The sequence below is a fragment of the Hevea brasiliensis genome, chromosome 4, assembly GCF_030052815.1.
Source record: "Hevea brasiliensis isolate MT/VB/25A 57/8 chromosome 4, ASM3005281v1, whole genome shotgun sequence".
Taxonomy (NCBI): domain Eukaryota; kingdom Viridiplantae; phylum Streptophyta; class Magnoliopsida; order Malpighiales; family Euphorbiaceae; genus Hevea; species Hevea brasiliensis.
In genome coordinates this window covers 113,894,468-113,919,878 of record NC_079496.1, presented here as the reverse complement: position 1 = coordinate 113,919,878, position 25,411 = coordinate 113,894,468, and the positions used below count along the sequence as shown (strand labels likewise).

At 33.4% G+C, this 25,411-nt stretch overlaps 2 protein-coding genes across 5 annotated transcripts; both read right to left on the bottom strand.

Moving 5' to 3' along the window:
* Positions 1 to 30: 30 nt before the first annotated feature.
* Positions 31 to 14,113, bottom strand: LOC110636160 (protein tesmin/TSO1-like CXC 5). Of its 3 annotated transcripts, none has more exons than XR_002491311.2 (9): positions 13,396 to 14,113; positions 9,313 to 9,420; positions 8,642 to 8,819; positions 7,491 to 7,850; positions 6,648 to 6,751; positions 6,485 to 6,579; positions 5,678 to 6,097; positions 1,037 to 1,337; positions 31 to 436 (listed from the first exon to the last, which is right to left on the bottom strand). XR_002491311.2 is itself a non-coding variant. In XM_021785724.2 (8 exons), the coding sequence occupies exons 1-8, from the start codon at positions 13,647 to 13,649 to the stop codon at positions 1,087 to 1,089; spliced, it is 1,770 nt and encodes a 589-aa protein (XP_021641416.2). In that variant the 5' UTR covers positions 13,650 to 14,113; the 3' UTR covers positions 494 to 1,086. The 3 variants fall into 3 exon arrangements, 1 of the variants encoding a protein (XP_021641416.2); XR_009148363.1 differs by having other exon boundaries at positions 31 to 424; XM_021785724.2 differs by lacking the exon at positions 31 to 436 and having other exon boundaries at positions 494 to 1,337.
* Positions 14,114 to 15,599: 1,486 nt separating this feature from the next.
* On the bottom strand, positions 15,600 to 21,476 carry LOC110636150 (uncharacterized). Of its 2 annotated transcripts, XM_021785710.2 has the most exons (4): positions 21,113 to 21,259; positions 19,156 to 19,643; positions 17,612 to 17,909; positions 15,600 to 16,939 (listed from the first exon to the last, which is right to left on the bottom strand). In XM_021785710.2, exons 2-4 carry the CDS (start codon positions 19,169 to 19,171, stop codon positions 16,339 to 16,341), a joined length of 915 nt encoding a protein of 304 aa, XP_021641402.2. In that variant the 5' UTR covers positions 19,172 to 19,643; positions 21,113 to 21,259; the 3' UTR covers positions 15,600 to 16,338. The 2 variants fall into 2 exon arrangements, with proteins under 2 accessions (XP_021641402.2, XP_021641401.2); XM_021785709.2 differs by lacking the exon at positions 19,156 to 19,643 and having other exon boundaries at positions 21,113 to 21,476.
* Between the last annotated feature and the right edge of the window lie 3,935 nt (positions 21,477 to 25,411).

Sequence of the window (25,411 nt, the reverse complement as noted above, 5' to 3'; positions counted from 1 at the left end):
TCATGTCAAAAATAAAGTTTATTATATATATAATAAAATTACAAACCAATTTTAATAAAAAAAAGTTTTACAGAAATTTAAAAGAAAATATTCCCCAACTGGAGCAAAACTCAGACCTACTGGACCGCAATTTAAAAAAAAAAATGTATATATATATATATATATATATATATATATTGGCAGAGCTTGAACTGAGGTAGATTTGGCAGATCTTAGTGAGTGTTGCAATTCCCATTCAATGGCTACTTAAATCTCAATACATATTTGCCTAGCCTAGTTTGTCAAATGGCTACAGGCATATATGAACTGCAATAATTGTACAAACAAAAGCATTGTACCATAATCAAGCCAGGATTATTTCATGAAAATTCAGCTTTATCATTTCCTTCTCTTTCTTCCCTCATATCTACAGTATCAACAGTAGCTGAAAATAGGACTGAAATTCAAATTTTCAAACAGGTAATAATCAGTAGATACATACATAATGGGACAATTAGCAATAAAATGTCCTCCAAGAAGGAGCATAAATATTTTTTCCTGCCACAAGTATATACATTTAAAGAAGTTTAGCTATATATCTAAGAACTTTGCCATGAAAAGTCCCAAGCAGCTGATGTGGCATCAGGTCTGCTAGGCAAAGTATTATGGGGATGTGATGAGGAGCACAACAGACCTAAAAAACCTAGGCTGGTTACTCAAGGATCAACTCTGAGTTTCATATTCGATGAAAAATCATAAAATTGCTCTTTGTTTTTAATAGCGTGTAGAGAACAAGAAAATTCCTAGCATCTAAAGATACAATCTATGATGGTCATTGCCATGTTATAACATAAATGATATCCTGTGCAATTGCAAGGCTCTGCAATACACCATTTTGACTTGATTTGTGGCTGAAGCAGAAAGACTGATGCGTAAATATATTGATGACATGAGGAATAAATCAGATCCTAGTCAGTGCCAACAATGGGGCCCAGTGCCACCTTAGGATTGCATTAAGGACAAAGCCAGAATTATCATTGATCTTTCATAAGCATACCTTGGGGCTTGGGCCAGCCTTTAGAGATAAAATCTCTTTACAATCTCTTTTCAAGTCATTGGTTTGTTGTCCTCATTTTGTGGGAGGGCTGGAACTTTTGGAAGATCGTTACTGGAGGTGGCAACCATAGAAGTAACTATTGGCGCTGTCTTGGACGTAGGTGGAATAAAATGTTTGGAAACACCATTGCTATAAGGTCCTTGTTGATTTCCCAATTCAGCTCTGGAATTCATTGTGCCATTGCTTAATTGATCTCTTTGATTCCCCAGTTCAGTTCTTGCTAATGATGAACACTTGGTTTCTGTTAGAACAGAAAATGACATCACTTCTTGATTCTTGAAGCAAGAGAAAGATAATGCAATAAGAACATAGAATAATATAAATAAAAATCTGTTATTAATGTGATCTTACAATGCATAAACCAATTTCTGCCCCTCCACAATCATAAAACTCAAAATCATAACAATATACAGGCCTGAGAAAGTACTAGGCATGTGAATATCACCACAAGAAGAAAGCCGTTTATAACGATCATGGAGGTAATCCATTTAAAAATCAATAAATTGGGTATTCCTAACCTTAAACTTCCAAAAGCCCAACTAGTCACCCAAAAGTAGGGGTAAGCAGTTTTCGGTTCGGTTTTTGGATTTTGGTTTTGATTCGGGTAGTATTTTTGAGAAATTTCATCCTTTTAGTTCAGTTCAATTAATTTAGTTACAAAACTGAACTAACCAAACCGACCAATTTCCAATACTACATTGTTTTGACCACAAATATATATCAAAAAATCTAACCCCCTGAGGACCTGTTTACTTTGTCTTTCAGTGTTTCCTCCTGTCACACCTCCAAGTCTCCAACCTTTAGTTTCTCCCTCCCTCCCCCTTCTCTCTTCTCTCTATGAGTGTGGCCAGTGGCCCTTTGCCTCGCCCTTGTGTTTGCTCCTTCTTGGCTTCCTTGACCCACCATTCACATTCGATGATTCAATCCCTTTATTTCAGTTGCCAGGGAGATAAATTCCTTGATTTAGTTCATGGTTCACCAGCCCAGGCGTGACGACTGGTTCCTTCAGGCGTGTGTCATGCCATCGACCAAGTTGTTGTTATCCCCCTCATAAAGCTCACCTTTCAAATTCTATGCATTGGGCAAGCTCATTGTTCCAAATTCTGTGGATTGTTTTTTTTTTTGGGGGAAATTTCAATTTGATTGTTAAAATTTTAAATTTGTTGAAATTTAAATTCAAGCTAGGAATGGGATTGTTGATTGATTATGGCTTTTGGATTAAAAACTTGGTTGATTGTTGATTGGTAGGATTGTTGATTGATTCTGGCTTTTGAGTAAACTTGCTTGATTGGTTGTTGAATAGTAAAACGGCGTAGTTTTTCATTCCTAGGAAAGCTTACATATCAAAATGAACCGAACTGCAAAACCAGCTAGACATAGAAAACAATAGAAGATATCATAAAAGAAGACTAATTAGGAAGGAGCAGGCTAGGAGGAGGATCAGAGTTGGTACTTGGAATGTTGGATCACTTACAGAAAAATTAATGGAGCTTGTGGATACCTTGGAAAGGAGAAGGGTGAATATTGCTTGCATTCAGGAGACTAAATGGGTAGGAGAGAAAAGTAAGGAAGTGGATAATTCAGGGTACAAACTGTGGTTTACCGGAAAGGAAAGAAACAAGAACGGAGTGGGCATAATCATAGACAGGACATTGAAAGACGCAGTAATAGCTGTGAAAAGAGTAGGAGATAGAATTATACTAGTAAAGCTAGTACTAAAAGGAGAAACAATAAATATTGTTAGTGCTTATGCCCTACAAATAGAACTAGACAGTAAGAGTAAACAAAGGTTTTGGAAAGATATGAATGATTTAATACAAAGCATGCCGAATGAAGAGAATGTTTTCATTGGTGGAGATTTGAATGGACATGTAGGAAGTGATAGACAAGGTTATGAGAATATTCATGGAGGTTTTGGTTTTGGCAGTCGAAATGAGGAGGGAAAAAGCATCCTGGATTTTGCTATGGCATACGACCTAATACTAGTAAATACCTACTTTATAAAAAAAGAGTCACATTTAGTGACTTTTAAAAGTGGGCAACATAGAAGCCAAATCGACTTTCTCTTAACCAGGAAGACAAATAGAGCTCTATGCAAGGATTGCAAGGTCATTCTAGGAGAGGCTTTAACAAGTCAAAATTGGTTGATGGTCTTGGATGTCAAGTTTAGGAACAATTCAAGTAAGGTCAGAAGAAATAGTGTAGCTCGAACAAAGTGGTGGGAGTTCAAAGGAGTAAAGCAAGTGAAGTTCAAAAATGAACTTCTCGAGTCCGAAGTATGGAAGCTGGATATGGAGGCCAATGATATGTGGATACAGATGGCATAAAAGATTAGAGAAGTAGCTAGAAAAGTACTTGGAGAGTCTAAAGGACATGGATCACCCTCAAAAGAGAGATGGTGGTGGAATGAGGAAGTACAAAAGGCAGTGAAGAGAAAAAGGGAATGGTATCAGAAATTACCTAAATGTGATAATAATGAGGCATATGAACAGTATAAGATAGCAAAGAAAGAGGCAAAAAAGGCAATTAGTCAAGTAAGAGCACAGGCCTTTGAAAAGTTATATGAGAAACTTGGAACTAAAGAAAGGGAGAAAGATATTTATAGATTAGCAAGGAGGAGAGAAAGGAAATGTCAAGATCTGAATCAAGTTAGGTGCATTAAGGATAAAGAATGAAAAGTGTTGGTGAAAGATGAGGACTTTAAAGAAAGATGGAGAAATTATTTTAATGATCTCTTTAATAATAGTCAAAATGGTAATAGCGTGAATATAGAATATAGAACAATAGAAAAGAATGTAAATTATACTAGAAGGATTAGATCTTTAGAAGTAAAGGAAGCACTTAAGAGAATGAAAGTGCGTAAAACCTGTGGACCTGATGAAATACCAATTGAAGTGTGGAAGTGTTTGGGAGATATGGGAGTGACATGGTTAACTAAATTATTTAATAAGATTCTAAACTCAAAGAAAATACGTGATGAATGGAAGAGTATTTTAGTACCTATTTTTAAAAATAAGGGAGACATACAGAGTTGCTTAAACTATAGGAGAATTAAACTCATGAGCCATACTATGAAGTTGTGGGAGAAAGTTGTGGAGCATCGACTACATCATGATACTTCTATCTCTCTCAATCATTTTGGTTTCATGCCCGGTCGTTCAACTATGGAAGCGATCTTTCTTATTAGAAGCTTGATGGAGAAATATAGAGATGTGAAGAAAGATCTACACATGATTTTTATTGATTTGGAGAAAGCTTATGATAGTGTTCCAAGAGATGTCTTATGGAATGTGTTAGAACAAAAGAGGGTATCTATTAGATAGATACAAGTATTGAAAGATATGTATGAAGGAGCAACTACTATTGTGCGCACAGTGGGAGGGGATACAAGAGATTTTCCGATCTCAATTGGATTACACCAAGGATCAGCCATAAGCCATTACCTTTTTACATTAGTTTTAGATGAATTGATGAAACATATACAAAAGAGTATTCCTTGATGCATGTTGTTTGCGGATGATATTGTTCTGATAGATGAGACACGAGAAGAAGTCAATAGAAAGCTAGAGTTTTGGAGAAGTACTCTAGAGTCAAAGGGTTTTAAGTTATGTAAAACGAAGACAGAATACATGCATTGCAAGTTCAATGAAGGCCAAACTGGTGATAGCGAAGGAGTTAGTTTGAATGGAGTGGTACTGTCCCAAAGTAATCACTTTAAATATCTAGGCTCTGTTCTTCAAGTAGATGGGGGATGTGAGGAGGATGTTAGTCATAGGATTAAAGCCGAATGGTTGACGTGGATACGTGCCACGGGAGTTTTATGTGATCGTAAAATTCCCAATAAGTTGAAAGGAAAATTTTACCGTACAGCCATACGACCGGCTATGTTATATGGTAGTGAGTGTTGGGCACTGAAAGAGTCGTATGCATCTAAGATAAGAGTTGCAGAGATGAGAATGTTAAGGTGGATGAGTGGCCATACTAGATTAGATAAAGTCCATAATGAGAGTATTAGAGAAAAGGTAGGAGTGGTGTCAATTGAAGATAAGTTGAGAGAAGGGAGATTGAGATGGTTTGGTCATGTGAAGCGTAGACATACGAAGACTCCAGTTAGACAAGTAGAGTACATTAGGTTAGAGAATAGAAAGAAAAAAAGGGGTAGACCTAAATTGACTTTGAAGAGAGTAGTACAACATGACCTAGAAGCATTACACATTTCTGAGGATTTAACCCAAAATCGTTTAGAGTGGAGAAAGCGAATCCATATAGCCGACCCCAAATCTTTGGGATAAAGGCTTAGTTGAGTTGAGTTGAGTTGGAACCAATCCAACCAAATGCCACTCTACTCAAAAGCAGGGTTGAGAAAAAAGAGCAAAGGTGGTAAACCCATTTATTCACATTAAAATCAAAATCAAAAGGCAATGCTAGCTTCTTATTTACTCAGCACAACCTATAGTATGTGTTTGGGTGTCACCAGTGGCCAGCCTAACAGCTAGAAGATGAATGAATACCTGGCATTCTCTAATGGTAACAACTATAAACATACAAAAGTTCAGAAAAAAGAAGAGATGAGAAGCTTGCCTTTTATTTCTCCAAATGTTATGAGCCTATTAAGGCAATCCCGAAACTTTGTTAGAACAACCCTTTCCTGCTCTGCATAAATCTCTGTCATGCCCTGTCCACAAGGCAACTGTGAGGTAGCGCTGCATCCATGGCCCGTTAACCCAATGGGAGAAGCAGCTGCCATAAACATCGTATCTTGTTCATCACACATCAATGCCAAAGTTCCAGGAGACATTGGCCTTCCTTTTGGCATGTCAGCACCATCTGAGCTAGAATCATTAGGGCTAACTTTATCAACCTGGTTTGCACTGGAACAATCATAGGCAATAATTTTCTCAACATCAGTCTCCTTCTGACTCTGCAACCTTTCTTGAGTAGAGAAGGCAATGGAAGTTTCTGCCTGATCCCCTACCCGCTTTTCTGTTGCATTTCTTTGGTCTGCATGCACAATGAATTCAAACAAAAATCTACCTAGTCAATAATGCTGGCAATTTGCACTTGCGTTTAATTCAATCCTTATCCTTAATTTTTAAGGCAAGAAAAATGCTAAATGTGCTCAATGTAAACCATTAGTTAAAAATCTAATACTATGCATTTTATTACTACGAGTACTTCCCTTGAGCACTTATTGTTCCATATACAAATGAATCCAATTAAGAAAACAAAAATGAATCTGACTTGCTTGGCACAGAGTGCAGAAGATGATCATAGGCAGCCATATCAGTGCAGAAATTAAGACATGCATGATAAACCACAAACACAGATTGGACTTTAGCTATTCTGAACTAGTTGCTAAAGTTTTCATGTACAGGGATCAATTCATACCTGCAAGGGTCTTTGCGGCTTCACCTGAAACAACCACCAAAACAGAGCAAAGTTCTTTTAAATCCTGTGGTTGGATAATGTCTGCCAAGAGTGACCTTGAATCACACCATAAAGATTAGCTTCGTGAACCATTGGTAACATTTCATAAATAAAGACATTATACCTGTATGTGAATTTTGAAGGGCCCAGAGTCGCAGTGCTAGCAGCACGAGCAACTGGATTGGTGGACAAGGAAGTTGAAGGTGCAGAAGGCCTGATATGGACTCCCTGATGAAGATGAAAATGGCATGCTAACCATTATCATGGGTTACGAAAGCATTACACAATGATTATGCTTCAGTAGTACATCATGAAATCAATAACAGCAACAAAAAACATAAGGATGTTGACATTTTCAATCCAAAGCCCAAAACGACAGCAGATAATGAATAATGATGCAAAGCCAGGAGTTATATGTCTTGCTTTTGCTTTTGCTTTTTCTTTTTCCTTTTTTTGAGTGTCAAGAAACCACTCAACCTAAAAATTTAAACTTATAGGAGAGCTCCAATAACAGTTTTATATCTCCAACACACCCTCGCACACGAATGCTCACTAGGCTTGAAGCGTGAACCAGTATAGGCTCACTTTCTCTTATACTGAAATATTTAATTAATAAATGAGAATGGTTAGGACTCAAACTCTGGACCTTTTAATTTGAGATGCTCTGATACCATGTCAAGAAACCACTCAACTTAAAAGCTTAAACTTGTAGGTGAGAGCCATGAATAGTTTTATATCGCTAGCATTGATAAAATTAACTACTTTCTTTAAAACCAGTAAAAAATCCTACCAAGTGGCATCCTTGGAAGGAGAATTACTAATGAATTAGCTCACTATAGTCATGAAAAAAAAATATATACATATAAACAGCTTCACTCAGTCTCCTTTTTTTGTTTCCCTCTAGAAATCATATTTGCTATATTTCAACTCTCCTACAAATGCCAGATGGGATCAAAAGGATATTTACCTGTTGAAAATGTCCAAGCCTGTGAAAGGATTGATCCTTGGCTGTTGGCCCAAATAAAAGTTCCTGACCTTTTCTCTTCTTGGATGCTGGAGGTGATGCATAACCAGAAGATCCAATAGCCCCAGTTATTGCAGCATTAGCAGCTTGTTGGATGTATGCTATATTGTTAGCATGGTCTCCATGAAAGAGAGCCTGCCTCTCTTCACTTCCTTCAAAATTCTTACAGTCAATGCATTTGCAATTTTCAGAACAAAGAATGTTAGCTTGGAAACATTCACAGTACTTCTTAAGGCATCCAGATTTCTTGCAGTGGCATCCCTTGTTGTGCTTTCCCAACACTAATCCTTCTCCATTCTCCTCCTGCATTTATTGAAACTAGTTAAAAAGGAGCAATCTCATCTAAGCAAAGCTACTTATTTCAACCATGGTAACCGGCAACATGAGATCTCTTTTACTCTATGCCTTCATCATAATGGTGCCACAGAATTCAAATCAAGGACACCATTACCCGATAAGGCCCTAGGAAGAATAATTTGAAGATATTCCCACCCTTTGGCATTTTTGCATGAAGTTGCTGTTCTGGACACTAGACACTCAATCTTGCACCCTTATGGATGCAACTCCAAGACTTCTATCATTGGACCAAGCAATGAACCTTGTGTTATGGAATTTTTCTAAAGTAAAAAAAAAAAAAAGCAAATCACATCAAGAAAACATGAAAATGATATTAAAAAAATTCAGATGTATTAATGTATTTCCATGAAACTATCTTTATAATAGCTATGCATGTTAACAGTTCCTTCAAAAAAAGTTCTTTGTTGCTCTGACTCTTACTTTACCCTAAAATATCCATTAAGCACTAAACACATATCACACCTAAAAGGATATGGTAATATGGGTACTTGGATATAAGCCTCCAAATGTAAGGAAAAATTATGAAATGAAATACCCTTATTGCACATAGATGTGTTCCCAATACTTGTACCCAAATCCAAGAAAAATAGAAAATGATAGTAGAGATCACTAAAAGAATAGATGTCTAGTTTGTTGAAACAATTTGAAACCAAAAAGACAGCAACATGACTCAAGTTAGGTTAACAAATATAAGAAAAATGCATTTTTTTGTAAAGTAGTACAAATAATTGATATACCCGACTATCTCGTGTTCCATGCGGACTGCTAGCAATTTTTGGCCTGAATGCATTTGGATTCCGCTCTAAAGTGGCTTCAACAGCTTCTCGCCTAGCAGCTTCATTTTCAACATTGTTATAACAATTTACACAATTGCACCCATCACAATATGTTCCAGATGCAAAGCATTCACAGTACCTTGTCAAGACAGAAAAATTAGCTTCATAATAGTAAATATATTAAACTGGGTGTATAAGAATTGGCATAGAAAATTACCAAGACAGTAAAAAGTTCATAGTGAAAAGGAAATTTGTGTAATAAGAAATGATAGGAGTAAAACACAACTGATGCAATTTAGAACTCTATTCTACTTCACTCAGTTGATTGCACATCTAAGAGAATATTCTGACACACTCTTATATTACCTGAGCAGTTGCATGTAAATATGTTACCCTAGATTTAAGAAGAAAAGAGCACATAAAAATTAAAGATTTTTTACAAAACTGCAGGGAAAACTGACACCTGCAACCCCATCCTTAAAAATTCATAAACAGAACAACAATCAGCAGCAAATTCCAGCACCAATTAAGAAAAGAGCTACTCAAGACAATTTCATCAGAACAAATAGCAGCAAGCCAATTCTTAAGCAAACCCAAATATCATCTTATTGATTAAATCAAGATGCACTTACAGCTTCAAGCAGCGTGAGTGTTTGCAGTTGCACTGTTTTTGCCTCTTTGGAGTACCGTCTTTTAATTCAGTATTCGGTCTTGGTTTTGATTTTGGGGATTCTGGCTTTCTGGGGAAGAAAGTGTACTGTTAGCATAAAAATTGATAAATGTAAAGTTTTTAACAATGACATAGTAGCATAGGAGTTATGTGATTTCTGGTTCATGTCGAGTTTCAACTAATGCCATATTGGTAAAGTGGCCATGTCATATGCCTATCTCTAAAGAGAGCTTCTGACATTTTAGAAGAACAGAACTCTCCTACGCTAATATTAATCATCACAAATAAAAAGGAAGAAATATCAATGCCATGGAAAATGAACAACCACATTTATAGAAGTAGAGTTTACTGTGGTTTTTTCCTTAAACCAAGCCAAAAAAAACAATAAACTTAATCAGATTGCTAATTGCCTTATTCACATTCTCTGACAAAAATACCATGTATGCCTCACTTTGTAAGAAGTTAATCAAGAAATATAGTACACGTGCAACACCGTGATGCGAATCGTATTCTGGCGTACAGAATAGAACATGCCCAGGGTGTGTTCCACAGACCAGAAACATGCCCAGGGCATGTTCCTTACTGGTCCGATATGGGAAGAAAGGCCAAAACACATCCAAGCTGTATCTTCCTATTCCAGCATATTTTTTACTTCCTATTTTGACAAATTAAGCTCGAATTTCAGTTTTGGATATTTTCTATTATAATTAGATGGGAAAATTACTATTTAGACCCTACATTTTAACAAAACTAACTAATTAGTCCCTCTATTTTTCAAAATATACTATTTAGTCTCCCCTACTTTTAGTCCATTAAATTAATTAGTCCCTCCATCAATTTTTCCATTAGTCAACGAATTTTAATACAATCAAACTACTATTTAGTCCTTCTATTTTAGTAAAACTAATTAGTTGGTCTTTATATTTTAAAAAATGCTACTATTTAATTCATCTATTATAGTGAAACTAATTAATTGATTTCTTTATTTTGAAAAATATATTCCTAGAAGAAAAATATAAACTTTTTTGTGTAGAGACCTAATCTGAATTTGAATTTTTTCTAAGTTGTTTAAGTGTTTTCATTTAATTTCCTCGGCATCATTTTTGTATTTTCTCCATTGGGAAACAATACTTGATCAAGTATTACTTGATCTACATCTCCAAGTAATTAAGGCGATAATCCAAGAAAATTGATTCCCAATAGAGAAAACACAAAAATGATGCTTAGGAAATTTAATGAAATTATACTTGAAAGATTTTAAAAAATGTCAATTCATATTTATTCTCCACACAATAAAATTTATATTTTTCATATAGGAATATTTTTTTCAAATGTAGGGACCAATTAGTTTCAACAAAATAGATAAATAGATAGACTAAATAGTAGAGTTTTTTAAAATATAGGGACGAACTAATTAGTTTCATTAAAATAAATGAACTAAATAATAGTTTGATTGGTATTGACTGATAGAAAATTTAACGAAAGCAAAATACATAGACTAAATAGTGTAATTTTCAAAATACAGAGATCAAGTAGTTAGTTTTACTAAAATATAAGAACTAAATAGTCATTTTCCCTAATTAGATTTAGTTTTCCTATTCTGTTTAGGATTTTAATGTATTTCCTATTCTAGTTAGGAGTTGTTTACTTATTTTACGTAGGATTCTTATTTTGGAATGTAACTAAATTTCCTACTTTAGTTAGGATTTGTATTTTCCTAGTTAGTTTAGGAGTCTAACATCCATATAAACCCTTAGAATATATGTAATTCAGTTTGATTTTCAGTTAATAAAATTTCAGCATAGATTTCACCATTTTAACTAGTTAGTTTAGGAGTATTAGCCTATATAAAACCCTAGAATTTATGTAAATCAGTTTAGTGTTTAGTTAATAAATTTCAATAGAAATTTTCTCTCAAACACTTGTGTGTGTTGTGTTTATTTGAGCTTTACACTGCATCAAGTGGTATCAAAGCGGAGAAATTGCCCCAATTGAGATGGCTAACCTTGGTGGAGATCGTAATTACAATGGTTCTCACGACGGTAATCAAGGAACTAGAGCTCTTAACTATAGAGACGAAACATTACAACGATAGGAGCGATGTCTAGAGCAGTGAATGGATCTCATATTCGGGCTTTGAAGAAATTGCAAATCGTCCTAATATATTGGGAATTAAAACCAACAGGGATCAGAATGATGAGAAAAAGCCAAGCGATGATGTAGCTCGTAATGACCCCATCAATAGACTTTTTTCTGTACATAGGCAATATGTTTGCGATGAATATTCGCAAGAGGAAGATGACTATAAACTAATCAATTTCAATAGGCATCAACAATATGTTGATGATAGGAGAAGAGGCGCGTATGGGTATCATAAAAGGGATTATCAATTGAAAATTGATATTCCTTATTTCTATGGGGATCTCTACATAGAAGAATTCCTATATTAGATCGCGAATATGAATAGATTCTTCAATTATATGGACATAGCACCTAAAAAGTGGGTCTAACTGGTGGCATGTTGATTAAAGAGTGGTGCTTCTACATAGTGGGAGTGATTGCAATCTAGGAGAGCCAAGGAAGGAAAGGGATTAGTTTGTACGTGGTACATGATGAAATACATGCTGGAACAAGAGTTTCAACCTCTAGATTATGAATAAATTTTATTCTAGCAAAAACAACATTGCCAATAACAAAGAAGTACCACTTCTAAAGTGGAAGAGAGTGCTTCTTCAATTGAAAAACAAGTACATTTTGGCCTAGTAGATGATTGTAAGGAGATGCAACCACATTCCTTGTTGCTTGTGAAACGAAAAAGTGAAGGACAAGCAAAGCTTCAAGAACGTGTTTTCAAAAATGTGGAATATCGAGCATTGGAAGACTCATAGGAAATCAACAAAAAACAATCCATGGATATAGTATTGGAGATTGGAGAAAATCAAGTCATGGAGATAACGGAGATTGAAGAATTTTCCAACTCTTTAATTTCTATTATTTTTGTAGATTTTGTTGCTAAGGATAAAATGATGTTTCTCAAGTCTGTCTTGTTTAAATCCATTCTGTCGACATTGAGCAAGGACTATATTTTGTAATCTTCCAATAAAGATTTTGATTCTTTGACACTTTAGAGTCCAGAGGTAAGTGGGGCAGAATGGTGTGGGAGAATTCTAACTTGCAGTCGAGTTTTTTCCCAAGTAGAGGAATATGACGTGGGGCATATTCTGGTGTACAGAATAGAACATGCCCAAGGCATGTTCCACAAACACGCACAGGGGGTGTTCCTTACTAGCCAATGTGGGTAGAAAGGCCAAAATGCGTCCAAGCTGTTCCTATTGCAACACATTTTTGACTTCCTATTTTGAAAGAATTAGTTGGAATTTCATTTTTGGATGTTTTCGATTATAATTAGATTTAGTTTTCCTATTCTATTTAGGATTTTCCTATTATAATTAGAAAATTTCAGTAGAGATTTTCTCTGAAACACTTGTGTGTGTTGTGTTTATTTGAGCTTCATGAATCATGCTGCATTTACGCTATGATCCTGTCCGAGTTCTCATACTCAAATTCAGCATCACCTCAACAAAATATCTATTCCATATCTCTGTGCCAGGAAACATGAATTTTGAAAGTGCAGTTCATTAAGCTATAATGAGAAGGGCATAAACTGTAATGACCAAACTATCTATTTTTTTTATAGAGAATTCAAAACTCCCACACCTTTGTAAAATAGGAAAAGGCCAATAGTTGAAACAAAAAGGCAACTTTTGAATTAGAATATAAATTGAAAGAGCACCAATCAGAACCCTCAAAATTTTCCAAACATGGTAACTCAGTACTCCAAAACCAAACCTTCCATACAAAAACAAGACTTTCTCCAATAAATTGCACAAATTGCATGACTTTACGCTCATTAAAAATCAAAATTGCAAACTAGAACAGTAAACCCACAGGACACTATCCCACAAACTCACTCATTATCCAAAACCATAAATTCTCATATCAAAAGGAAAAAAAAAATTATAATCGCAATAGAAAACAAACTTACATAATCCTGGTTGGCGGAAGCTGCTGTGATGGCGGCGCTGCCGGCATCGCTACTGCCTGCGGCTGCTGCTGCTGCGGCAGTGGCAGTGTCGCAGGCTGCTGCTGCTGCGAATGAGGATGGTCTGGGAGGACAACATTTCCCTGTGTGAAATCCAGCTGCCTCGCTAGCTTCTTCGCAGGAAAATCCGAGCTCCCCTGTATGTCCGATTGGGCCATCTTTTTTGGAGGGAATTCGCTTCCCTCACCTTCACCCATCAAATTCAAATTCCCAAATTTCTAAAACTACCACCAAAATTTCAATTTCTTAGTTAAAAAGAAAATACCACAAGCAAACTTAATCCACTGAGAAATTCCCCTCCTTCAATAATCCCACAAACTTGAAAAATCCACTGAAATTCTCCAACTTTCAGATCCAAAACCTCAGCAAAAAAACCCCAAAACACGTGAATATTCAAAAACATGCAAGCCAAATCAGCTAAAAATTGCACACCGAAGTTAAGCCGAGAGTCGCTACCCAAAAAAAATCCCTTCTTTTCTCAGAGCACTTTGATCCCTAAACAGAGAGAGAAAGCGCGAAGAAGGAAAGAGAGGGTTCAATCAGAAAGAAAGTGAAGAGGAAGACTATGGCGTAAAGGAGGTGAGGAGAGGTGGGAGGTGGCTAAGGCTCGCTTGGTTTTGTTCTTCTTCGTCTCTCCTCCCTCTCTCTCAAGACATTTTGAAATTCAATTTCGTGTATATTCAACGGTGGGATTTACGTTCCGACTTTATCGTACGGTTCGTATTGAAAGGTACGATCGGACGACGGAAATTCATAGAAAAGGGAATATGGTTAACCCTTTTACCGTTGGATTAAGGAAGACACAAAATTTCTGTGAAAGCGGTGTGAGTGGAAATGTCAAATGGGATAGTATCCGTTGCATCATAGAGAGTAAGGGAACATTGGTTTTAAGCCATTGATTTTCTGCCACGTAAGATATAAGCATAGGTAATGCTTGTTGAGGGAAGATTTGGCAATTTGTAATTGGTGGATGAAAGGCGTGAAAACGAGTGAATTTGTTTTCAGGATTAAGCTCCATAAAAAGTGAAATTACAATAAAAATTGGCGCTAAAAAAAAAGGAATCAGAGGTTGTTGATGAAAGTAAAATGTAACTTTGTACAAGTTTAACACTGTGTTTGGATAAATTTTGGGAGGGTAAGAATTTTTTTTTTTTTTTTCTTTGTGTTTGGATGTGTAAAAAGTAAAATAGATAAAGTAAAAGTTAACACAAAATATAAACAGTAGATAATACAAATTTAACTTTTTTTTTATTTTTCATTTTCTCTCTAATTTGGAGAGAAAATAACTAAAGAAAAAATTATTTTCCTCTTCTCTCTTATTTTTTCTCTCTTATCCAAACAAGAGAAAGTGTTTTTCAAAGTTATTTTCCTCTAATTATTTTCTTTCGTCCCATTTTTCCACCTATTCAAATATGGTGTAAAAGCTTTTTATTTTGTTTACCTTTTTACTTTGTTTGATGAGAAAATTTTTAATTGCTATGGTTGCTCAGCAATCAGCAATACAAGGTAAACTATATTTTTTAATATTTTATTTTTTAGACTCAAAACCTTAAAATTTTAAAAATGGCTTAATTATCATAAATATATTCTTAAATTCCCTTCTAACATTATTATTTTAATACATTTAAAATTATAACAATCTTAAAATGCTTCCTTAAAAGAAAATCTTAGAATGCCTTACAACATAATTATAATTAATAAAAGTTTTTATAATTATCAACTAAGTTAATTCTAATGATTTTCAAAAGATTATTCTTTTTTAATAGAGGCTAAGAGAGTAAGGATTTGAACACTTACCAGATAAATGATGTGCCTTTACTTATTAAACTAAATAAGTTCATTAAAAAGCAATTAAATTTTATAACAATATTATGCTTTTATTTAAAACTTTACTCATAATAAAGTATATTTTAAAATAATAATTTATATAAAACAATAATCAAATAATGAATAATAGATATTTTTAATAAAATAAATTAAAAAATGCAAATTAACTAATTATCCATGTTATGTGCATAAAATTAGAAAACTAATTAATGAGATAGATAACCATAGGCCGTAAAATTACCACCGGCATATCATTTCGCACCTAATATTTACTGTGCATGACAAATTGACAACTAACTAGTTCTTTGATAGTCATCATATGTATGGCAGTCCCATTTGGATTATATGTATGATTAGCAATCGATTATTATCAAATTGATATAAGTTACAAAGTGGGAAAAAAAAAGTTATAAAATAATTGAAGAATGCAAAAAAGCGAATCACATCGGACAAATCTTGAGTGGCTTTTTTTTTTAATGATATTCTAACAAAATTATGAATAGATTGGTTCACCAAAGTGGTCTTCCTCTTCTCCTTGAGCCTAATGATTAGATGTGGAACTAGTATGGTTCATCAAACTCCTAAGGTACCATGCATTGAACAATCTACAATGAATACCTGATGCAGAAAAAGAACCAAGGATCCTATTCCCAGACTAGTCTGTCTAAGCCGAACAAATTTCATTTCACAACCACAAGAGAAGCAATACTGCTGAATAAGAGTCGAAAGATCCGTATTCCCTCCACCGCATAAAATTCTGCGAACTGAAGAAAAAAGAGTGTACAACTCCGATTTCTTACGTCAACCATGCTAAATAAAATTGGGGAAGAAAAAATAGTGCAGATTCTTCTCAAAGAGATGGGGGATTTTAACCTGCTCCAAATCTAACTTTCATCATACATGTTGACAAGGATGATAAGTTGAAGCAATAAATCAAGTCCCAGGATGCATCCCATAATCTGTTCAAAAAAACCTCTCGTAGCATCTAAAATCACCAAGCACAAAACACACGCCTACTATACACATTACCAATGCAAGGTCCAATCCTCACCATGTCCACTAAAACCCATCTCCCATCCTATCTCTTCCCATACCACGCCGATCATCCCACCCTCGATCCATGTACATGTCCCGACGATATTCTTTTGCTGGTGGGCCAACCCTGATTGGGGATCTGCTCCTCTCTCTCACATCCTGCCCCCATCGGCCTCGTTGAGGAAGAACTGGTGGTGGAAGTAGCGGTGGAGAGGGCAACCGCCTCTCAAACCCTTTCCTCTCATTCAAAAAGTTATCCCTTCCTCGGTCTCTCTGACCCCAGTCCACTAGCATTGCCCTATCAAATTCGTTCCTCCCTCTGTAGTCATCATCAGGATAATCAGGCTGAACTCTCCGCATGTCATGATCAGAAAACCTGGCTCCATGTCTAGGAGGTGGAGGACCACCAGGCCCAAAATCTCTTGGGCCATCTCTGGCCCAGCCATGAGGAGGAGACCTATACCCATTCATGATCCTGCCTGGCGAAATATCCAATGGAGGACCAGAGAAGCGTCTAGGAGTTAGAGGGCCGGGATAGCCCCTCCCAAGACTTCCCCCAGGTCCATACCGAGGCCTCTTACAGTTGTTACAATACTCTCTCCTTGCAAAGTTCAGGTTGCCACATCTGAGACAAGGTAAAACTATTAGATGATTCTATCTTAAACAAGATCATGATAAAACTAAAATCAAATTTTAAAATCTTAAGTTTTGTCATTTCTGTTCTGTAGATGACCAAATATACACCCAGCGAAAGAGAGGGGAATGGGAAATAATCACATAGTAAACTCTTATTCTCATATAAACTCAATGTCAAAGACCTAGCACAATTGCGTGTAGGAAACATTCAAGAACAGCAAAAAAAAAATATATATATATATATATATATATATATATATATATATATATATCTTCCTATGAAGTTAACAAAATAAATTTGAACTTCCAGATTCACAACACTACTACGAATTGAGAATTGGATTCTTGTAAGCCCTAAAATGACTTTGAAGATTGTAAGTCTCTTGCTCACCCAGAAAATATATTGGGAAAAAAAAAAAAAAGGAACCAACTTACAAAATTTAGTGATTCAAAAATCAAAATCAATCATGCTGTTCTCCTATGCCAAATTTCTGCAACAAGTAGCATTTCATGCACAGCATCAAAAATCATAACCAAAAATATTTTTCCAAATAAGGGTCAGAATTGGGTATTCTAATGGTCTCCCTTCCCTTGGGCATTAAGATATTTAAAGGGGGAAAAACAGTAAATATACAGAATCAAAATGAAGATAGCAACTTACAGAGGATCAAAGCAAATCCAATCTCCTTCTCTTGGGCGTACATTGGGATTATTCCTACTGACACCCTCTTCTCTAAAAGAGCCAGGGCCAAATCCAGGGCCCTCAAAACCTCTACCAGGTGGTCTGCCACCAACTCTTCCTCGAGCATAAGGGGGTGAAGAGTCACGAAATCTACCAGGATCTCTCCTCCCACCAAATTCACGACCTCTAGGTGGACCCCCTGAATGATCAAAATCATAACTGTATTGGTGATCCCTACAGCGCACAGGAGAACTGGAACCTGCATGTATTCTATATCCTGGAAAAAAGCCAGTGAAATATAAAGATGAGCAACCCCCAATAAAACAAGGGAGAAATTTTTTTAGTACAAAGTAGTAATGCTATCCATAATTTTAGACCCAAGAAAAGTGAAATGACCACTTCAATAAAACTGGATATTAATCATTACTCAGGATATCTCCTCACAAAAGGTTCCAGAAAAAGAGAATATCAGTGTGCCATTGACGTCTGAACTTCCCTCGTTGCTTACCATTCAAGATTGATTGTCCACATTATCTGTAAGTACAACTGAAGCAGTGCTAAACCAAGATTACTTGACCTCACCATACATGAGTGCAAAACAAGTCCAATGTTCCTACATTAATGAGTCAACCATTACATGCTTAATTATACCTTTCTAACCTATCCACTGAACTACCCATCCCAAATAATGAATCTGGCGTAGCCAAAACTTCATAATAAGAAACATTGGCAGCAATGGGATAGCAAATTGTGAATATCTACAGCCTGGAGATAAAAACAGATTGATATATTGCTGGCTTACAGACATCCACAGAGGAGATCATTAACCCAAGCACAAGTTTGTTCCAAGAACTTTAGTCAAAACATGCCTTCAAAAGAGATCCCTGAAAATAACAAAAGAAACCATATGCAGGAAAAATCACCAACAGAAGACCCACCACAGTCCACAGTAGCCAAACAATTTGAAATTAACCAGCTACCAGTTTGTTATTCTCAAAAACCATCTCAGCAAGTTTAAAAAGGTTCAAACATAATCCTATAATTTCCACCCCAACCACAATCCACAATGTGCAAAACACCATGGAGGCCTGAAGCTGTAATGGCATGCCAGATTTCCAGAGGTGTTATTTGTCATTTTCCAATCTGCCACTGGTTATGCTTGCCTAGAAGTTTAAAGCCCACGAAAGAAAGGGGAACTGGTGCCCCACAGAAACGATCATCAAAGAGTTTAAGAGACGCGCATCAACTTCCCAGATTAAATTTGCCACCCATTATACAGAAGTTAACAACAAACCTAAAAGGTCTAACAGAAGCTAGAAAAGTAACATGTGAACAGAAGACCCCAATTTTTATGCACTTAACACCCAATAAACAATCAAATCATCCGAAACCATTGAAATGACAAAAAGAAAACTAAAAAACAAAAAACCCAGTCAAGTCCCCAATTCCACAAGGATAATTCCATTCCACAAATCCAAGTAGCAGCTAGAGTTTCAGTTACCAGGAAGTTCAATATCACACACCTCCATCCACACACATCGTATCCGGTGACTGAATGCCAGGAACAAGAAATGTTGAGCCTGCAGCACTTAAACAAAGCCTTGGACCCCAAATGTAGAAGCCTCACTGTTGCTTAAAACCAACATTCCAACCTCACATAATTATGGTAGACAAGCCAACACCCCTCAAACCATTTGTCACTACCATTATCTCAGTATCCTTAAGAGCAAATTCCTTGTAAAAATGCAATTTAGACACTTTGAAATTAAAAACTAACATATTGCTGAAGCTGGTGCCATATTCAGTTATCCCACACAATTCCACACCAAAACATATAGCAATGGCTTCAAAAGAAATGAGGTGCCTACACCCCTCATAATATTGATAGTTGACATTACCCAAAACCATATTAACCATAATGTGATAGAAAACCCAGAGACCACGATCCAAGATTGCACTCACACCAACATGCCTTCCTCAAGAACCAAGTTCTTGCAGACAACATTCAAAGCTGTAACAGACAACAGCAAAATTTATTTGCAATCCGACACTCATAAGTGCAGGTAGATCCAGATGCTGACATGCAGCACAATGGATACAACCAAAAAAAAAAAAAAATAGATAAAGTAACCTATGTTGTATAACTAGAACAAATGCATTGGATAATATAACATCACCCATAAGCCTACTTAATATGATTATAGACCTGAATCAGTAGGGATAGGAAACTAGAATAATAATAATAATAATAATAATAATAATAATAATAATAATAATAATAATAATAATAATAATAACACTCAGAAAACTTTGTCAACAATATAAAACACGGAAGATGGAAAATATTAATCACCAAGTGTTGGAAGAACCATTTTGCTACGCTAAAATGCATAGCATGCTATGCAAGATTGAAGGCAGCATTAAATTGTATTAGAAAATAAACAAACAGTAATATTTCAATTTGCTATGACTCGAATCTTATGCATACAGGTTTAGTTTGGTGTGAAGAAAAAAAATATATATCAAGCTGAAATTTTCAATCATGTCAAACTGGAGCCATGCACACCCCTCTTTTCAAATATTTACCTTCTCCATTGTACTCCAAACTTCCATAAATTTAACAGGCATCCATGAACCATGCCAAAAATTATAATACAGTGCATCCTATATTTTCCCACACCAATTTTTAGACTACACAAAAATAAATTTTTCAGAACAGGAACATTAAAGGCTCAACATAAAATTATGAACTCAAAATTCCACCATCCTCTGAAATTTTCCTTAAAAATTAAATAAATAAACAACATTGATAATGAATAATTAGATAACAACCATGGGAAATTTCCCCACAATGCAATGTCTTAGCATGACCCAAAATCTTACTCACTTGTAAAATCAAAACAGCTAAACATTAGCTGCAATATCTACGTCAAAAGACTACAAACCAAATTGCATATGTAACAATAAAAATAAACTGCCATGAACATTTCATCGTCGCCCAATATTGCAATCTTATGACTTTATATACCATTGACACAATAATAGAAAACATTTCTTTCTCACATCAATTAATCAATCACCCAGACCTTCACGTTTCACATAATAATCATTAATCAGGCAAGAAATTGCCCATGTGACCTCAAAAACTGCGAACCATAAGTTTCAGCTACACAAACGCAAAAGGCAATTCCCTGCACCTCCCCTAACAACGTTAAACAGGAAGACACAAAATAATTCTAGGCCTGAAACTGGATTTAGAAATCCAACACACGATGTACATAAATATATAAACTAATTAATCATACATGATTAACATGCCACCTAGAACTCTACAACTTAGGTTTAGGGTCCCAAATACTCATCCAAACATTAAAATGCAAAGAAATAAACATATGCTTCAAATTTTATAGTATCAATTAAAAACATTAGGCGGCGAAAAAGGAATAAAGATCCAGATGAATAAATAAATGAGTAACGAACCATGATCGCCAGAGTATTGATCAGGACGAGAATAAGGGGGAGGCTCCCGACGGACCTCGCCAGGCTCGTAGTCACTACCAGCAGCGTGACCTCCCCCGCCACCGTCTCCGCCGTCGCTGACAGAAGGGCGTACGACGAGGCTGCTAAGGAGGGGCTGGTGACGATATGTCATTTGGTCCTTGTATCTCGACCCCAAATTGAGGTTTCTGTTTCTCTCTCGGTTGGAGCGATAGCTATATAAACTTCAGGATGTGACGTCGCCTCAGATTTTTTTTTTTTTTTAATTTTTTTGGTGGTGGGGTGGAGGGGGCGAGCGAGGGAAAGCGAACATAAATTACGAATGCGGAAAAGGCGTTTCCCCATTTTTACGATTAAAGTTTTGTTTGCCATTCTTGAATATGTTTGTTTGAATAAAAATATTATTTTAAATGTTATTTAGAAAAATATTTTAGGAAAATTTATTTTATTATTTTAATATTTTTATAATTAAAATTAATTAAATTTAATTTTTAATTATTTTTTAATATTTTTTAATTAATATATTAAAAAAATAATTTTTTTAAATAATTTCAATAGTAATATTAAATACTAATAAACAACAATTCTTTAGTTGCGCTGTCAAATGTCAGCTTGTAACAAATTTGAATTAACACTTTCCTTCCCATTTGCTAAGGGCAAGACCTATTCAATTTAAATCAAATAAACTCAATCAAATTATTTTAATTTAGTAATTTAATTTAATTTTTTTAAATAATTTAATTTAATTTGATTTTTTATTTTAAATATTTTAATTATTTTAATTCGATTCAATTTTAAAGAGAAATAATTGATTGAATCGAATCAAACCTAATTATTTTATTAATTTTTAAATTAATTTATTTTTATAGAGAATTTATAAATTATATATAATTATATATATATTGTTTAATTTTATTAATTAATAATTATTATATTCAAACTAAAATAAAAATCAAATTAAATAATTTAAAAAATAAATTTAAATTAAAAAATTTATTCAAACTCAAAAATCAATTAATTCAAACTAAACTGAATTAAAATAAAATTATTTAGTTTAATTTAATTTTTTATTCATTTTAATTTTATTTTATTTTTAAAATATAATAATTTAATTAATTTAATTTTAATTATTCAATTGGATTTAAATCGAGCACTCAGCCCAATATTTTGCTCGTCGTGATTATGAAACAAGGCCTCAAAATCGAGATTAGCGGGATCGATGCTTTTATATTGATAGCTCTTGTAAAATAAGAAAGTTTTGGATCGATTATAATTTAATTCTTATAATTTTAAAATTAAGTAATTTAATTTTTTATATTTTAATAAATTTATAATTTAATTATTATTATTAAAATTTCAATTAAATTATAGTTAATTTTAATAAAAATGTCTAAAACACCTTCCACTTTATTTTTAATATAAAAATAATTTAATCCTAATATTTTATTTTATAAATAATTTAATTTTTAAAATTTGATTAAACTTATAACTTAATTTTTATAGTTTTAATACCAAACAATTTAGTTTATAACATTTTAATAAACGTATAAATTAATCCTTATTGTTAGAATAATTATTAATTTCCCATTAAATTTAATAAAAATTATTAAAATACTTTTAATTATATTTTTAATTTGAAAATAATTTAATTTTTGATGTTTTATTTTATTAATAACTTGTGTTTAAATTTATATTTTTTTCTTTTTTTTATATATAATAATATAATGCAATATATAAATATATATATTATTAAAATAATAATGACAAATATAATTTTATAAAATTATAATGACTTATTTTTAAATAATTATAATATTTAAAGATTATTTGTAAAATATATGGATAATTTTATATCCAAACAAAATTTTTAATGACCTTAAAGTAAAAAAATTATAGTTTTAATAATTATAATTATAATTTTTATTCAACGAAACATACATTTTAAAAATATATGAACTAAATTATTAATAAAATAAAAATTCAAATACTAAATTATTATTAAAATAAAATTATAGAAATAAATTACTTTCAAATTAAAAATAGAGTTAAGAGAATTTTAATTATTTTTGTTATTATTACAGGCAACTTAACTAAAATTTTAAGGGAATGTATTAACTCATAGATTTATTAAAATATAAGAGATTAAATTTTTTTGTTTTAAAATTATAAAGATTAAATTATAAATTTAATTAAATCCCAATTATTAAATTATAGTTTTTCAAAAGTTTTAATAATATATATTTATATATGTGTATGTATGTATGTACATATATGTATGTATGTATACTTTTTTCTGCAAAGGTAGAGAAGATGACAATACGGCCCGTCACATATCAAAGCCACAAATGTTACGGTAGACTTTCTGCTACACAAGTATTAAGAAGAGGAGAGCTCCAAACAAAGGAGATTTGTCCAGGCCCCATTAGAGATCCTCAAGACCAGAGCGTCTGCTCGACTTAGCTGGATAGAGAATTACAGGCTTGACTTTTAGTAAACAGTCGAAGAAGACACGCCAATAGAAGGGATGATGGTATGGCTCCTGGCATTTCAATAGTCTTGAGGGTCAGCCAGTGAGGACAAAGCCAGCTTATGGACCCTTGAGGTACAGCAAACAAACACCCCAAACCCATTACATACGACCATCGATAGGTTCAAACATACTCGCCGAAGCTCTCACTGAAGCTTCAGCGAAACTAGCACACCAGCAAATATAAAGCAAATTGAATCTCTCTTATCATCAATATAAAAGAAAATCACAAATAAAAACTATTTACAACTAATTAAATGTAAAGAGGGTGAAACCACTCTTCAGACGGTATAGGAAAACTCTTCTCCTACCCGAGTGAAGCAGGAGAAGGCTACAATATTTAACGGAGGAACAAGTAGGAATGACAATGAGTAGAGTATTCGCGAAAATAATCCTATTCGAACGGAATGCAATTAATATTCTCAAAATCAGAATTCATTCCAAACCCGATTAAAATTTATTCTCAATTGCCCGAACCAATTATAAACTCTATTGTTATTACTCGAAAAATATCAAAACCTATTTAATTAATAATATATAAAAAAATTATTTTTATTAATAATTTATATTTTAAAAATTTAATAATTTCATGAAATATTTCAATTTTATTTTATATAAAACAAAATATATAAAAATTTATAAATATTATTTTAAAAAATTATATATTTTATATTTAATTAAATATTTATATAAATAGATTTGGGTAACGGATACCCAACATGTAAAATTCGAACCCGTCACGGTATTAAACTTCAAACTCGAACTCCATCCCAAATCTGATTATATACTTCCAAAACTCATTCTGTTAAGGTTCGATACGATTGGTTATCCGTAAAAATCTAATCCGTTGTCATCCCTAGAAACAAGGCCTAATGCCTCAAACTCAAACAACAAAAATGAGAGAAGAGAAAATTCTCTCTTAGAAGTTAGAATTATAGAAAGAGATAGTTCCTTCCTCTCGTAGCTAATTAAAATTTATGCTTCAATGACTAAAAATTCTTACTGATATCAAGTAAATGCACAAACCCAACACATGAATGACACATAAAAGGAAATTAAAAAGGTCTTTATTTAAACTTATAATAAAGTTCATCAATTTTGCTCAATTAATGATTGTAAAATTAATTTGATGTATGGAGTGAACCTTAACTTAACCCGGTTAAAGGCTGATTTAAAATTAGAAATAGATTGAGATTGATCCAATTTAATTCAATTCAAAATTAAAATTGAATTGATTAAATTGTTTTTAGATCAATCTGTTATATTTATTTGAAAGAAATTATAAGAAAATAGTTATTATAAAATAAGAGATAAATTTTTATTACAAACTATTAAGTTACTTCAGTTAACATATATATATATATATATATATATATATATATATATATATATATATATATATATATATATATATATATATATATATATATATTAGTTTTTCTGGTTAAGAAAAAAAAAATTACAGAGATTAATTAAAAATACTCTATTCCTCTCACAAAGAGAGGCTTATTCTCTCTTCTTTTTTTTTTTTAATTTGTTTCAAATTATAAGTTATTTTCCTTTTTAAAAGAATAGTTTATTTATTAATATACCTCTGTGTAGTATATATTAAAAAATAAAATTTATTATTTCTAAAAAAATTAGGGATACATATAATATAAGTTTGACTATATACAAAAATAAATTTAATTACCATTAAATTAAGTATTTGTATTAAAATTTGAGTAAAATTAATTAAAATTTATGTAATTAAT

Excerpts from the sequence above, each read along its gene's own strand:
- LOC110636160 (XM_021785724.2), bottom strand. The coding sequence starts at position 13,649 with ATGGGTGAAGGTGAGGGAAGCGAATTCCCTCCAAAAAAGATGGCCCAA. Across the intron at positions 7,851-8,641 it reads ATGGAACACGAGATAGTCGG|GAGGAGAATGGAGAAGGATT; the intron begins GTATATCAATTA and ends CAATAAATGCAG. Across the intron at positions 6,580-6,647 it reads CCTTCAAAATTCACATACAG|GTCACTCTTGGCAGACATTA; the intron begins GTATAATGTCTT and ends GTGTGATTCAAG.
- LOC110636150 (XM_021785709.2), bottom strand. The coding sequence starts at position 21,284 with ATGACATATCGTCACCAGCCCCTCCTTAGCAGCCTCGTCGTACGCCCT. Across the intron at positions 17,910-21,112 it reads TCAATACTCTGGCGATCATG|GATATAGAATACATGCAGGT; the intron begins GTTCGTTACTCA and ends GCTTTTTTCCAG. Across the intron at positions 16,940-17,611 it reads TGGATTTGCTTTGATCCTCT|ATGTGGCAACCTGAACTTTG; the intron begins GTAAGTTGCTAT and ends ACCTTGTCTCAG.